Here is a 15,744-nt window from a genome sequence, read left to right as displayed (position 1 = left end):
TGTGTGTGTGTGCATAAAGGAATTTTTGGGAATGTGTGTGTTTTGTTTTCCTGTGAGAGTTCACTGGCTCACCAAGCAGAAACATTTTTAACTTGTGCAATCAATATGAGTGGGTGCGTGTATTCGTAGTGTGTGTGTGTGTGTGTGTGTGTGTGTGTGTGTGTGTTATACTGATGAATGGCCAAGCTCTTAATGTTCTAGACTATTTAATCACCCTCTCTCGTCCCCCCCCTCCTCCCCTTCCTCTCTGTTCCTGCCTCTCTGCCAAAGCTGAGTGTACTGCTGAGGTTAGACAACACTTATTGTACAATGCATTACCCCTGTGTTTGTGTGTGTGTCTGTGTGTGTGTGTGTGTGTGTGTGTGTGTGTGTGTGTGTGAGAGAGAGAGAGAGAGAGAGAGAGAGAGAGAGAGAGAGAGAGAGAGAGAGAGAGAGAGTGTCCATGTGTGAGCATTAGTAATGCATCAGTCAGTGTCCAGCCTGCTGGCTCGTACACCTGTCGGCTCGTTATGGAGCACAGGAACAGATAGAGGTGGCACACGGAGCATAAATCTAACACACACACACACACACACACACACACACACGTGCTGCACTCAAACACACCTACACACATCCTTGTTATACTTGTGTTGACCTACACTCACTCTCTAACTTCCCTTCCCCCCCATCGCCGCTAATTGCCTGAGTGCAGCCATTACCTTAACTTTCACGTTTAAGTGTGACACTTAAAATAACCCTTTTCCTAATGAGGTTCAACAAGCACTGCTCACAAATTACTCTTTTACCAAGACCTTATAACATAGTGGACATTGGCGATGTAGCTCACTCACACACACACACACACACACACACACACACACACACACACACACACACACACACACACACACACACACCTTGAGGACTGCACCTCCCATCTACCTGTAACTGGAAGTGGGTGTTGGCACGCGAAGCGATGGCTTTGTGGCGAGCGCAATGTGAGTTTGTGTGTAAATAGGTGTGTGTGCATGTGTGTGTGAGTGTGCCTACAGCAGTAATGAGCACTGGGCTATGGGATGCCCAAAGGCAAGGTTCCCTAACAGTGTTAAACTCAAGGACTTCTGGAACTGATCCACACGCCCACCTACAGTACACACAAATAAAACATATTGGACCAGCAGCCTGCCGGCTGATCCAGCACCATTAAACAACGTGAGGAAACACATGCTTTTTGTACATTGCCCCCACCCGTTGTGGTTTTTCTGTTTTTGTCTCTCTTTTCTCTGTCTTGTATATACACACACACACACACACACACACACACACACACACACACACACACACACACACACACACACATACTGGTGGAACACCCTCTATTCGTCCCCAAACGAACGAGAGATTCACGCTTCACTAGCAAAGACTCTCAGAGTGTAGGTTATTAATGAGAGCATGTCCTAACAACATTACAGAGCTACATTGCCCCATGGAGGAGAGGAGAGGAGAGGAGAGGAGAGAGAAGAGGTAGAAGAAATGAGAGGAGAAAAAAGAAAAGAAGAAATTAGAAAATAGAAGGTGTAGACAAGAAGAGGAAAGGAGAGGAGAAAGATGGATGAGAGGAGAAAGACAGGAATAAAGAAGAGGAAAATGAGGTAAAAGAGAAATGCGTATGGAGGAGGAGATGAGAGGACATGAGGACAGGAAAAAGAGATGGAGAGAAAGGCAGAGGAGAGAAGAAAAAAGATATAATTGAGAGACAAGAGTAGAGAATAAAGGGAGAAGAAAAAGGGGTAAGAATGAGAAGAGATTACAAAGAAAACTAACAGAAAGGAAGAAAATGGGGTAGAGGTAGAAGAGAGGAGAGGAGAAAAAGAAGAAAGGACAAGAGGGGAGAGATGGGAGGAGACAAGAAGGGGAGTATAGATTGGAATGGGGAGACAAACAAAGGACAGGAGAGATGGAGACAGGGGGACATGAGGACACAAAGTAAAGAGTAGAGAGGAAATAAGTAAGGAGAGTGGAAAAGAAGCGTAGAGGATAGGAAAATAGAAAAGAAAGAGAGAGGAGAAAGGTTGAGTTAAGGATAGTAGAAAAGAAAAAAGAGAGGACAGATCAATAGAGGAGGAAGGAGAGGATAAGGTGAGGAGAGGAGAAAAGAAAGAGGAGAAATCAAGAGAGGAGGAAGAAGGGGGTAGGGTGAAGAAAGGGGAAGACATAAAAGAGGAGTATAAATGAGAAAAGAGGAGAAATAAGAGAGGAAAGGAGAGGGGGAGATGAAAATGAGAAAATAGGAGGGAGGCGGAGGATGCAGAAACACCCTCACCTCAGTGAGCGTGCTATTTGGATCACCCTGTTGCATTACAATGGTTATATTGGAAAAGGCATGATGGATGTGCTGCACACTGCTGAGGAGACAGTGCCATCTAGTGATACCTCAAACTCTCTCATCCAGTGGAAACTACTGAGCCCTGCACCCTCGTGTCACACTCACTCTCACCTGCACAAACTGTAATGCATAAACATCCTCCTCCTTGCTGCTTCACACTCAAACAATTTGCTGCTCACGGTAATTTTTCACCCAGCTCGTGCGTCATTATGGAGGCAACATGTGCCTTCACACAAACCGAACGCAAAAAGATATTTAGAATTGATAGCCAGTCTTGTGAGCCTTGCTGAGCGTGTGTGTGTGTGTGTGTGTGTGTGTGTGTGTGTGTGTGTGTGTGTGTGTGTGTGTGTGTGTGTGTGTGCGTGTGTGCGCGTGTGTGTGCGTGTGTGTGTGTGTGTGTGCATGTGTGTGTGTGCGTGTGTGTGTGTGCTGCTTGGCTTTTGTTGTGTACTGTAAGTGATCTGGGGAGCGTTATGGGAGCAGAGCGATAAGCCTGGTGTTAGTGGTGTCTAATCATACTCCATGTTCCTTATCGGCTCTGGGCTCAGGAGACTGAATGAACTGTGTAGATGGGGAAGAAGAAGAGGAGGAAGAGAGGGAGGAGGAGGAGGAGAAGAGGGAAAGGTGGATACGGTGGGAACTAGACAGGGAGGGAAAAGGGGAGAGCAAGAGGCGATAGGGGAAGAGAGATGAGGAGAAGAAAAAGTGAAGGATGAGAGAGGTGAGGGGGGAGTAGAGGACATGAGAGAGGAAGGAGTTGAGATTCAAGGGTCTGCTGCACTAAAAGCATATAAAGAACCAGTGCCAAGCCCAGTGCCCTGACTCACCTCCCCACCCACACAGCACAAGCCCACCTTGTCTTAGTGGATCCGCTTCTTCAATGCAACTTCCTACTGCATGCATGTGTGGGTATGTAGCCTGTGTGTGTGTGTGTGTGTGTGTGTGTGTGTGTGTGTGTGTGTGTGTGTGTGTGTGTGTGTGTGTGTGTGTGTGTGTGTGTGTGTGTGTATGTGTGTGTGTGTGTCGGGGTTATCAGGAGTGCTAAGGATGGGTGGTAATTGAATAATGACAGTAACGCCTTTGATGGATTACCTGTCACTCTTCCCTCTTCTCCCCCTCCATCACTGTCATCCCTCTCTTCTCTGCCGCTTTCGCCTCGCAACCTCCGGTCAAATTGTCTCCAGTTCTGTGCCGTCACCCGTGTCAGCGGCGATAAAGACACCCACAAACACGCAAGATGACACGCCTGCACAGATTCAAACACAAATCTTCCCAACAAACATGCATCCTCACACACTTTTGTATGTAGACATAATGGCATCCACAAGCACTGGAATCAGTATTCAGTACCTTTACTTAAGTTTAAGGGTTAATGATCAAGTATTTGCAGCAAAATGTAGGCTACAAAAGTGCTCTATATTTAAAATGGCCCCTTTCAGAGTGTTATTTTAGTCAGTAGTGAAACAAGTGTTCAGATCCTTTACTTAAGCAATACTACACGGAAAATACCCCATTACAAATAAAGGCCTGCATTAAGAAGTACCGAAAGTATCAAAAGTTTAAGTACTTTATGCAGAATAGCATTATACTATATTAGTAGATTGTTATCAGTGATGCATTAAATTATGAGCAGCATTTTACTTGTGTAATCTTTCAATGTGGAGCCAATTTTAACTACTTAATGGGTACTTAAATCTATAGCAATGAGTCATATTTTGCAAGTTGATCATTTACTTTATATGAAAAATTTGCTTGAGTGAATAGTAGGCTAACAATCGATGTCAGATAAATGTAAAATGTACAATATTTCATTTTGAAAAAGTAGGAGTAGTAGAAGTGGCATAAAGTGTTAATATTTAACGTACCGTTACCAAACATTTTACTTACAGTATCATATTCATATTTCATAGGATAGCCATATGTTTAGTTAAATCTCAATACACCGCTGCAGAAGTAAAAAAAATAAAATGTGTAGTGTAATGTGAAGTGTAGAGGGGCATACAATGAAAATACATCAAAGTACAGTTTTTAAGTCAAAATATGTTTATTTCATGTATTATTTTGCCAGTTCATTTAGATTAAGTTTAGACTAGATTAGGTTATTACAGTACTATCATTTGGTGGAGGTCTATGGTTTTTTGATCTCTCAGACTTTATCTTATTTCACTTCTGTGATCTGTTTTTATGCTGTTTATGTAAGTGCAAATGTATTAAATTACTAGGTAATTTCCACCAGTGGTATATCGGCACACTTTCCTCTCTTACAAACCACTCATGGTTGAGAGGGCTGTACTGATGCCACATTAGTTGTTTTTATTTGTGCATTACAGCAAAATGGCCAGCAAGAGAGCTGAGGATTGGGAGTGATTGCAGCACTCTGCTGCAATGCAGTTTAATCTACAGTATCTGCTCGCTGCTAAATGGTACTCCGTCACAGCCACAGACTTCTTCTAAAGGATTAATGTTGTAAATGAGGTGAAGCAGTGCCAGCAGGGCCATTTGGTGCATGCTCAGTAGAGGTCTGTCTCTTCGTGGGGACCACCTATGATGATTTGGTGTCCCTGATTCACCTGTCTACCTGGGAGGTGCTTCTCTCTACCTGAGTGAGCACCTGAGTCTCTGTATGCAGGTCTTTGTGTGTGTGTGTGTGTGTGTGTGTGTGTGTGTGTGTGTGTGTGTGTGTGTGTGTGACCTTCCTTTTTTTCTATTTCTCTACGTCCTAATTCCTCCCCTCGTTCTCTCCTTCCAGCATACAGCCTATTTCTGAGTGAATGTGTGTGTGTGAGAGGCAGAAAGACTGAGAGCGGGAAAAGAGAGTGTGAGATGGACCGAGAGAGATGATTTCAAGCATAATTCATTTCCACACAGATATCATGCAGCTGTTTCAGGATAATTAGAAGTCAGCTCAAAAGGACTAGAGAGGATTATTTCTTTATCATCATTCATTTAATTGGTTGAAAAAAAAGAGAAGGTTTGCAACACTACACACTCAAGCTATAAGGAGTATTTACATAATTTGAAGCCTGTCAGACAACAGCAGAAACAACACCAATGGTACAAACCAAAGTTGAATTAGTACAACAGATATGCCTTTCACCTTTCGCAAATGAGGTGAAAAATATTGCTTCTCTCAATATTTGTGGCATATTTTATTATGTTTCTTTTTGTTTTTTGCCATCAGGAGCCAAAATGTAACGTAATGTAATTTTATTACATGTGATTTTATTTAAAAAAGAAGATGTTGGGTTTCTTTTTCAAAACAGAGTCCTGCAAAAGCATGCCATAGCCTCAGCAAGATTGTAAATATCCTGCATTTGTATCTGTTGTATTAGTTCTAACTCGTTGGATGTCTTTAAGTACAATGAGGCCAAAAACCACAATTTGGCGAGGAGAACTTCATCCGGTTCATCAGTTTATTGCCAAGCTCTGTGGTGCAGAACGTGAAAATAATAAAGATATAGACTCAACTTAAGCCCAGAACAGTCCGTACATTTTACAGTACACAATTCTGTAGGTCAAGTGAGGCTTTAAACATGCTGATGATCTAAACGTGATTCTTGAATTACCCTTCCTTGAATATCTCACAATCACCATTTCTTCATAGTGTAGTATTCAGTAATACTCTTCTTCGTGACAATTCTTTGATAATATTACACACTGCACTGACTAATTTCCGCTTGTAACACCGTGTCTAGGACATCTTCCTGTTAGTTAGTTTAGTTCTGTCATTATCAACGTCTTTCCATTGGTATCTTAAAGTATAAATGATAAATTGGAGAAAAACGTATTCCACATACTGTATTCCTTTACGTGTTGAAGCAAGACAGACAAAGTAGGTATTGGAGAGCACATTTTGGGAGTTTTGGTTGATGCAAATGTTTTAACAGATGAGAAAATTATCAAAGCTTTAAAAAAAAATATATATATAGACTCACTCAGGGGTCACTGGTGGCAGCCCAAGCCCTAATCCAGTTTCTCCTAACCGTATAGTGTAACAATACACTGTGAGCTGGCATAGTCCGGTCCACCATACCAGACGTGAGAAACCAGTGATCCAAAGTCCTAAGCTATACAAGCCATGGGAAAGCAGCAATCCTATCAACACACTAACACATAGGCACATAAACTTACAGACACACACTTTTTCTCACTTACACACAAACAGTATGATATGCCAGACTGCCAATTAGGGCAATAATGGCTGTGGGAAAAAAAGTCTATACACACACACACACACACACACACACACACACACACACACACACACACACACACACACACACACACAGTAACTGAGACCTCTAAGCTCAAAGTTAATAGCACCCTAGTTGTTCAGTGCCAGAGACAGACCCTGTGGGGGGTGTATGGGTGATACTGACATTTAGGCTAATGCAACAAGAAGGACACAATTGTGTAATTATGTATAAATCAATATTGGGGGTGATGTTGTATGGTTATGGGGTATTTGCACTAAAAATCTTTATCAAACCCCTCTTAAAAAAAAAAAAAAGAGACACCATCTGTCAACAACATAAGAACTACAACTCTTTTAACCTGCAAGTGAAGCACTAGGTTGGAGGAGGGGGGGGGCATAACGATATAGAGAATGGGTGGGGAAATGCAGGGAGAAAACAAACACAAGAAGCAAAGCATAGAAAATGAGAGATGGCAAGATGGAGTGGCAGAAAGGGAGGACGGAGACAGTGGTAGGGGGTGGAAGTTGATGCGGTGGATGTCTTCCTTCGGCTCCGGCTCAGCAGAAGCCTGTTGGAGGGAAAGCGCAATCATGAGAACAGCTGCTGTAGATACACAGACAAACACAAAGGAAAACACACTCCTCCAGCCACTCGCTTCATCAGCAAATCCATATAAACACACTTTTACACACAAGCAAAAAGATACCATCACTCTTACCCTCACACTCAAAGGCTTGCAGCATGGTAGTGTAAGTAGGGCCCAGCCAAGAGGTGTAGCTACCCAGAACCCTCTGCAAGTGGTGGGTGGCATCATTGAAGAGCAGATCGGATTCGCCGTAGCCTGCTGAGCTGAACAGACGGAAGCCCTCCGTGGCGTTGCCAAACGCATTCTGCAGGAGAGAGAAGGTGCGTGACAGGACTTAATGCATAAGGGCATGGATGTGCATCAGCGTGCTCTATGTACATGTGTATGTGTTTTTTTGGTTTGTGTGAGCGTGTAGCCAGGGGATCAGAATAGGACGTATCAGTCATCCTGGCCTCTCCCACACATACACAGTAAGGAAGAAGGATGACAGTTTAGCAGATACCTGCGCTCTGAGATGTGCTGATCCATAAACCAGACACCACAGAGATATGAGACAGAAATAAACACATATGTCTGGAGAATAACACACACTCGCACATGGCTGATGCAATTTCTGTCTGCACCCACCTGTAAACGTTCCAGGTACTTCCAGACGCGACACTTGTCCTCCATGCGCACCACCACAGCGTTAGTGGGGACAGCTGCCAGGTGGCATCGGTCAAACTCATCCAGACCCGCCTCGGTTCCATCTGGGCACAGCAGCTTCAGGTCCTCCAGCTCCAGATCCAGGGCCCAGGACTCCTGGTTCTTACCTAAGAGGTAATTATTATTATTCCACCTAAAAATGAAAATGTGACTAATAACTAATAAAGTATAAAAAATAAATTGACCACCAGCTAAACCCCATCCCCCGACGTTGGCAGGCCTATCAAGCTTTGGATTTGTCCACACGCCGAACCACTGTGCATGGGGCTTTGTTAAGAACTATTTTGTGTATGTCAAGAGTTGGTGTTGGTGTTATTCTTAGGATTCTCCAAATCCCCCCAAAAAAATAAAAAAGTGTAAGGAATGGATTACACAGTATGTTCGTAATCTTCTTATCTTACTTAAACTATCTTACTTAACCGGGGATGTTTTAGCATACAAATTAGCACTAACAAATTACACTAGGTAGCTACAGTACAGCTTATTAAATCTGCCTGTGATGAGAACATTTTCATTTTGAGACATTTGGTTGGCCACCTAAGAATTTAAAAAGCACACAAAAACCACATTTAGCCATACAAATGAAGGCAAAATATATACCACCTGGAAGCTACTTTCTCCCTTTCTAGAGAAACAGCACAAACCTCCTGTGTTTTCTTGGCCTCCTAATTGGTCTAACTTGGGACATTTCTGAACCATATGAGAAAGCATGCTTTGTTAAACAGCTCATTTTACAGTGTTTGTGGAGCCAGCGTTAAACTGCTTCTTCTACCAGCAGAGTCTGTGTAGCGTGACTTTGATAATGATCACCATTAATTGTGGATGTTGCCCAAAGCGGAGGAGCAGATGCAGCAAATAAAGAATTAGGGCATTTTCTAGCTGGACAAAATGTTTGATCCACTGTCTGTATTTATATCTGTTTCTCACTTATGTTCTCTTTTATTTAACTGTTATCTATCTGTCAGTTTGTCTATCTCTGTGTGACAAACACACATAATGTAACACATAAACTGTGCAATCTATTCGTTGTATTCTGGATTGAAAATTGTGAAACACTGACATCCTGTGTCTTGACACAGACAAGCACTTTCTCTCTCTGCTGGCCCCAAATAACCTCATCATCATAAATCATTTAAATTCTAAAATGATATCATTATATAACCGGTGGTGTAGTCTCTAAAATGCACATTAACACTCACCGTCCAAATTTTCAAAGATTGTTGTGTGTTTGACAAAGGCCACATCCCCGAGGTTCTCCGCCACACACCTGAAAGAAAAACATAAAACAAACGAATAATCAAATAATCAGACACATTTAATCTATAAATAGATGAATAAAGTGGAAATCAGCACACTTAGGAATGTGTTTTCTGTAACAGCATGACTCTGGAGACCATGAATAAATTCCCTCTGCCGCCTATTGTTACACTTCAAGATTTAATAACAGCCCTTGTAGCCCTTTTTATTCTCATCTCAAACACACTTAACTGCTACGCCAAAGGCCGTTTTACTGAGCAAAACCACACTGTAAGACACAGTAATATATATGTGTATCAAATCATTTTCACATGCAGGCATTGAGACTTGAAACTCACATTAAAAAGTTCTGTTTGCAGTCTGTTTTAATGAATGTTATGTACATATTTTATGTCTTCTGACTAAAACACTCACTCAGGTCATTCCTCATTCATCAATGTGTATTTACCATCATCACTATATTAGCTTTTTTTCCCCAGAACTGATTAGCTCAGCAACTAAACAGATCAACTGCTCCTGGGTGTATCCAAAACAAAGCATAAGCTCAAAGGGGACCGTGCCTTTGCTGTGGCATCTCCTAAACTGTGGAACAATCTGCCTCTGTCCATTAGACAGGCCTCTTCACTGACTGTTTTTACATCCCTCCTTATAAACCCACCTCTTCTCCTTGGCCTATGACAGCTGTTTTCTCATGTTTTATGTCTCTTAATTTGTATTTTATGCCTGTGTGAGTTTTGTATTTTATGCCTTTTATTTATTCTTCTGAACAGCACTTTGGTCAACTTTGTTTGTTTTAAAGTGCTCTATAAATAAAGTTTGATTGATTGAGAACAGGGCGCTTTCATTGCTAGGTTGCCTTAATGGAGACAGCAGGCTGTACTAGATATAAAGTAGGGTACACAGAGGCAGAAGTTGTAACAACTATTTCACCTCTGGGTTCCATTAGCATATTATTTCCCCATGTTATTAGTGTCAGTGTTGTACCTCAGCGCCCCTGCCTCTCCGTAGTGCCTCTCTCTGTGGTTGTTGGCACAGATGTGTCTGTCGTTGTCGTCTCCTATACAGGCCTCGCACAGGTTCTTGGGGTTGATGCCTCTCGGGTCGTGCTGGGCGTCCTTGACACCCGGCACACAGCTGTAACCGAAGAAGTTGCCGATGGCTGGTGAAAAAGACAAATAACTAGTTAGAAGAAGTATAGGAAAGGTTAAAGTAGGATAATTCATTTTAATTAAAAAGCCATTCCTCCAATTAGCCACTACAAGTGTACTCTCAAAAAAAAGGGTTAAACTAAAGTTAACCCTTCGAGCCGAAAAACGTTGAAATGATCAATATATACAAAATTATTTTGGAACAATTTTGATAATTGATTAAAAAACAAACGTTTTTTTTTAAGTTTCAGCTTCTAACTTTTGTTATGTGTTTTGTTGGTTTGGATTGCACCTTGGCTTTAGGAAACTGTAACAACTTTACACATTTTATATACCAAATTTTATTTTGAAAAATAAATTGGCAGCTTTATTGATAATGAAAATACTCCTTAGTTACATTAGTTAAGGTCTTCAAATTTCAATTGGTAATAATCTGTTGGATTTTTTTAACGATTAATGTAATTGATAATTGTCTTATAAGGTGTTTTTATTTTGTCTTATTTTGTAGTGTTGTATCTAGTGTTAACTGACACGTCAATAATGCTGTTTTTTTTCCTGCATGCTTCCATATAAAGAACATAAGAACCAGACTGGAAATAACACTGTAAGGTAGCTGCACATTTTTAAAAGTAATTTGACATATATATTTGACGTATTTATTTCCTTTATCTTTTTGTCAACGAATAACGGTAATTTCTCAAAACGTTTGAATACTGCTACCCTGCAGCTCTCAGCCCCAAACACATTTGTTCCTACTGAGGATGTAAAACTTTAAAAATGGGTTGCAAACACTAATAAAACTCGAGTTATTTTGCTGTATTACTGTAACATTCAGCTGACCATTTTCGGATGCAGATTAATACATATTTGGTAGCAAGACTCAAAATAAACTACAGTGCTGATGTTTATCATGTCAAAGGAACATGTCACCCAGTGCAACAATATGGTTTGGCATGTATGTGCTTTATATAGTTTCTGAACAAGAATGGAGCTCTGTGGCAAAGAGGATTAAGATATATCATTTAAATACAAAGACAATATTTGTTAAGTGGGATCAATTCATTGTTGGTTTCACATATATGCTGGCCTTATGCTTCGAAAGATATTCATCTTCTCTATCTTTCTTCTTTCTCCCCTTCTTGAGGAAACTACGATCTTCCAATATGTCTTTCTCTTCATCGTTACACCCCCCCCACACACACGTACATACATACATACACACACACACACACACACACACACACACACACACACACACACACTCCCATTTACAGAGACAGATGCACTGTTCTCTAACTGACTCTTCTCCTCTTACCTTCAGTCTCCTTTATCCCTGCACTCTTCGTTCCACATCACTACTTCATCCTTCCTCCCCCTGAACCTCTCATATAGCTTCCACACATCAACACACACAGACAGAGACACACAGACACACAGACACAAAGACACACACACACACACACACACACACACACACACACACACACACACACACACACACACACACACACACATATTTACAGAGACAGATGCACTGTTCTCTAACTGACTCTTCTCCTCCTACCTCCAGTCTCCTTCATCCCTACACACAAACACACACACACACACACACACACACACACACACACACACACACACACACACACACACACACACACACACACACACACACACACACACACACACACACACACATACACTTATATATCCCCTCACCTTTCCTGCCTCAATCTGCCCCTATTCCCGTGCCGCTCTGTCTCACCTTTGGGGAAGTTGCACTGCTCCCCTATGCTGATCTGGGAAGTGTTGACCAGGTAGCCAATAGGAACAGTCCACCCCACTGTGGTGCGTATTCCGGGGTGACAGGAGCTGCGCTCGTGCATCTCCAGCAGGGAAAGGTCTGAGGAGGAGCGACGTGCCATCGCCACCACATAGTAGCTCAAACCATCTGGAGGGAGGGTTTGGGAGAAAAAAACAGCAGGGAGGGAAAGCAAGTGGGAATAATTTGTCAGATCAGGGGAACATGGGGGGGAAAGTAAGAAAATGTTTAATAAAGGTACAAGACACAAATAATAATATTGTGTCCACACACTGTATATGTGGCTCTAGCAACCTGAACATACTTATTTGGGTATAACCATGTTCAGTGACTTACATTAGTTAATCTGCTGAGGCTTCAGTGCTTTCCTTTATTACCTGCTGTAAAGGTCAAACCTGTGACTTACCTACTCCGTTGTGTGACTCTCCTGCAGCCAGCTCAAGGCCGTGGCAGAAGCCAGCAGCATAGATGTCATCTGCAAATATGGAGGCAGCATCTGCTGTCCCATTCTGACAAAAACACATTTATTTTGTTAATGTCAAATGACAAAAAAATTGTCTGACAAAAAATACAGAAGCTGCTTGTTTTGTTTGTTCATTGCAGCTGAAACATTTCACATGACATGTATCTGAATTTGAGTAATTAATAAAGGTGAAAATAGTCATAGTTAATATACTGCAAACTGGTCAATCCTCTTTCCCACCCCTTTTTCTTCAGGTACCTTGATTTTGTTTATACAGTCTCTGGTGTTCAGGCCACGGACACATAGCAAAGTTCCTCTTATATTCTGAGCTGTGGCGTTCCCGGCCAAATCCAGACACTTCTGCTCTTCAGCGTCCGACAATACACACCAGGATACTGAACAAAACAGTGGGAAAGAGTTGCAAATTAAGTGAAAATGAAATGCTGGAGAACATATAGTGCACCTGCAAATGTTTCATAACTACACCCCAAACTGCACTTTCTAAATCATGTAAAACATCACTTTAAACATGCACCTAAGTTATAGTTAATGACAAGTCTATTAAAAAAAATGTAATCTACAAATAGTCTTAAATTGACGTTCTTTTGTACCTGTCGTTTTTTTATTGGAGACACAGCTGACATACAGAAGAGGCAGAAAGAGGAGGAAAGCTACAGGCAGTCTTCTCTCTAGACGCTCCATGTCGGCTCTGGTAGGCAACCTGCTTGGGACAATCTCTCTAATACAACAGAGATGAGGAGCAGGTGGATTTCATTAGGGCAAAAAAATCACTCAGCTACCCCCTCCCTCTCTTGTAACCTGGTCCTGAGACAGAAAGAGAGAAACAGGGGGTGAGAGGGTAAAAGGTGGGAGAATAAGGCAGGTAGGCTGGATATAGAAAGAAGAAAACATTACATTATTCCTCTATCCCCTCCTCTTAAAAGTCAAAGTCCTCAGTGTATAATCCTTCCTCCATCTCATGATAGCAGTATAGTGTTTCCTCCTCCAATTATCCACTGAGACTTATCCCCAGTGGAGAGGATAGTGTTAGACACACGTAGGCTCGGAGCAGTTCAGGTCACCTGGCACAGAGTGTTGACCCAGGGTCTTTGATTAAAAAAGCTTCGGACAATGTGTCTCTGTGCTGGAGCCGTGCTCGTGGAGAATAGATACTGGCTGGGTCTTGCTCCAACTCACTGGAGACTAAAGCCCCAGGTAAGCAAGAACAAACAGCACTGGCTATTGTTCGCAGCCACAGGACCCAGTGGAGGGAATACATATCTGCTACTTGATACATTTCTCCTTTTTCTCTCTTTAGATACACACACTCACTCACACACACACACACACACACACTCACTCACACACACACACTCACTCACACACACACACACACACACACACACACACACACACACACACACACACACACACACACACACACACACACACAGAGGTAAAGTTTGTTGATCAAAATTAACTTCTCTGAAATCTTCTGGACCTTCTTTTAGTTGCAGTGTTATGCAATGACATATCTGCATGATTGCTTGGGAGATAAAGGGTCATCTTAGTTTTCATGAAGATTTTTAGGAAGGAGAGCTCTTTTTTGGGGGGGGGGTGGTATTTGATCCTTAGCATGCATGGGTGAAGGGACAAGGAAGCACACAGGTTGTTTTTTTTCTTTTTTAATCAAGCAGTCAAATAGTATACATAATGAAATACAGTGGGAGCAAACAGGGGTGGTTAACCACCCAAATAACACTTCTTGTCTCACAATCAATTTTGTTTAGTAGATAAGGATCTGAAAACCAGCCTCACTCCATAAATATATGGCATTTGCTGTGTGAAACAGCACCACTGCTGGTTTCCACTAAAAATAAATGTTTAATTTCACAAAAGTGCATTCATTTCTTATGATATTAGTGTTTGTTCCAGATATGGTGGCCTGCCTCCACTATTACTGTAAACACTGCAGGAAATCCTGATATGTATTTTTTCTTTCTGTGTTTCTTCTCATGTAAATCATGTCTCTTGGCAGTGGAAACATGGCACGTAATAATTTAACATATTTTATACTTATTCACTGCTATATATTGCTATCTAATCAAGTCTGGGTTAGTTATCTATTATTAAAAGCAGGCGAAGCCTTTATCTGTCATGCAAATAGTGATCCTTGACCTCATGTGGTCTGTCACTCAGAATAAACAGGCAGTGTCTCATATGACAAATACGGTGGCCCTGAAGTGCAAATCACAACAGCAAATAGAAAAACGCAACAGCAAATCATAAAACACAACGGCAAATAGGAAAACACGACAGCAAATACGAAAACACGACAGCAAAATTAAGAAAACACGACAGCAAACATGAAAACACTTCAACAAATCATAAAACACAATGGCAAATAGGAAAACACGACAGCAAATATGAAAACACGACAGCAAATAGGAAAACACGACAGCAAATAGGAAAACACGACAGCAAATATGAAAACCCTTCAACAAATCATAAAACACTTCAACAAATCATAAAACACAACGGCAAATAGGAAAACACGACAGCAAATATGAAAACACAACAGCAAATAGGAAAGCACAACGGCAAATAGGAAAACACAACAGAAAATAGGAAAACACGATTGGACAGACGGACTGTCTGTCTTTTAACAGGAAGGAGAGGTGAAAAACACGCGCCTACTTTTAACAGGGAGACAGTCCGTCAGTCCAATCAGGAGGCTCCGTCCTCTGCTAGATAGGCCCTACCTTTTCCGGTAGAAGTTAATACTGTTTTGTTTTCCTATTTGTTGAAGTGTTTTCATATTTGCTGTCGTGTTTTCCTATTTGCTGTCGTGTTTTCCTATTTGCCGTTGTGTTTTATGATTTATTGAAGTGTTTTCCTATTTGCTGTCATGTTTTCCTATTTGCTGTCGTGTTTTCCTGTTTGCTGTCGTGTTTTCATATTTGCTGTCATGTTCTCATATTTGCTGTTGTGTTTTCCTATTTGCCGTTGTGTTTTATGATTTGTTGAAGTGTTTTCCGATTTGCTGTCGTGTTTTCATATTTGCTGTTGTGTTTTCATATTTGCCGTTCTGTTTTCCTATTTGCCGTTGTGTTTTATGATTTGCTGTTGCGTTTTTTTATTTGCTGTTGTGATTTGCACTTCAGGACCACCGTAGACAAACCCGCTGATTGATGATTCATAG

The 15,744-nt window shown here is 41.5% G+C and overlaps 1 protein-coding gene across 1 annotated transcript; it reads right to left on the bottom strand.

Moving 5' to 3' along the window:
* Window positions 1-7,121: 7,121 nt before the first annotated feature.
* On the bottom strand, window positions 7,122-13,338 carry otomp (otolith matrix protein). Its single transcript, XM_078278113.1, has 9 exons — window positions 13,154-13,338; window positions 12,801-12,937; window positions 12,486-12,588; window positions 12,023-12,208; window positions 10,097-10,271; window positions 9,055-9,122; window positions 7,778-7,962; window positions 7,283-7,454; window positions 7,122-7,132 (listed from the first exon to the last, which is right to left on the bottom strand). Exons 1-9 carry the CDS (start codon window positions 13,242-13,244, stop codon window positions 7,122-7,124), a joined length of 1,128 nt encoding a protein of 375 aa, XP_078134239.1. The 5' UTR covers window positions 13,245-13,338.
* Window positions 13,339-15,744: the final 2,406 nt, after the last annotated feature.

This window comes from Sander vitreus, chromosome 20 (genome assembly GCF_031162955.1).
Source record: "Sander vitreus isolate 19-12246 chromosome 20, sanVit1, whole genome shotgun sequence".
NCBI lineage: Eukaryota > Metazoa > Chordata > Actinopteri > Perciformes > Percidae > Sander > Sander vitreus.
This window is presented reverse-complemented; position numbering and strand designations above follow the sequence as displayed.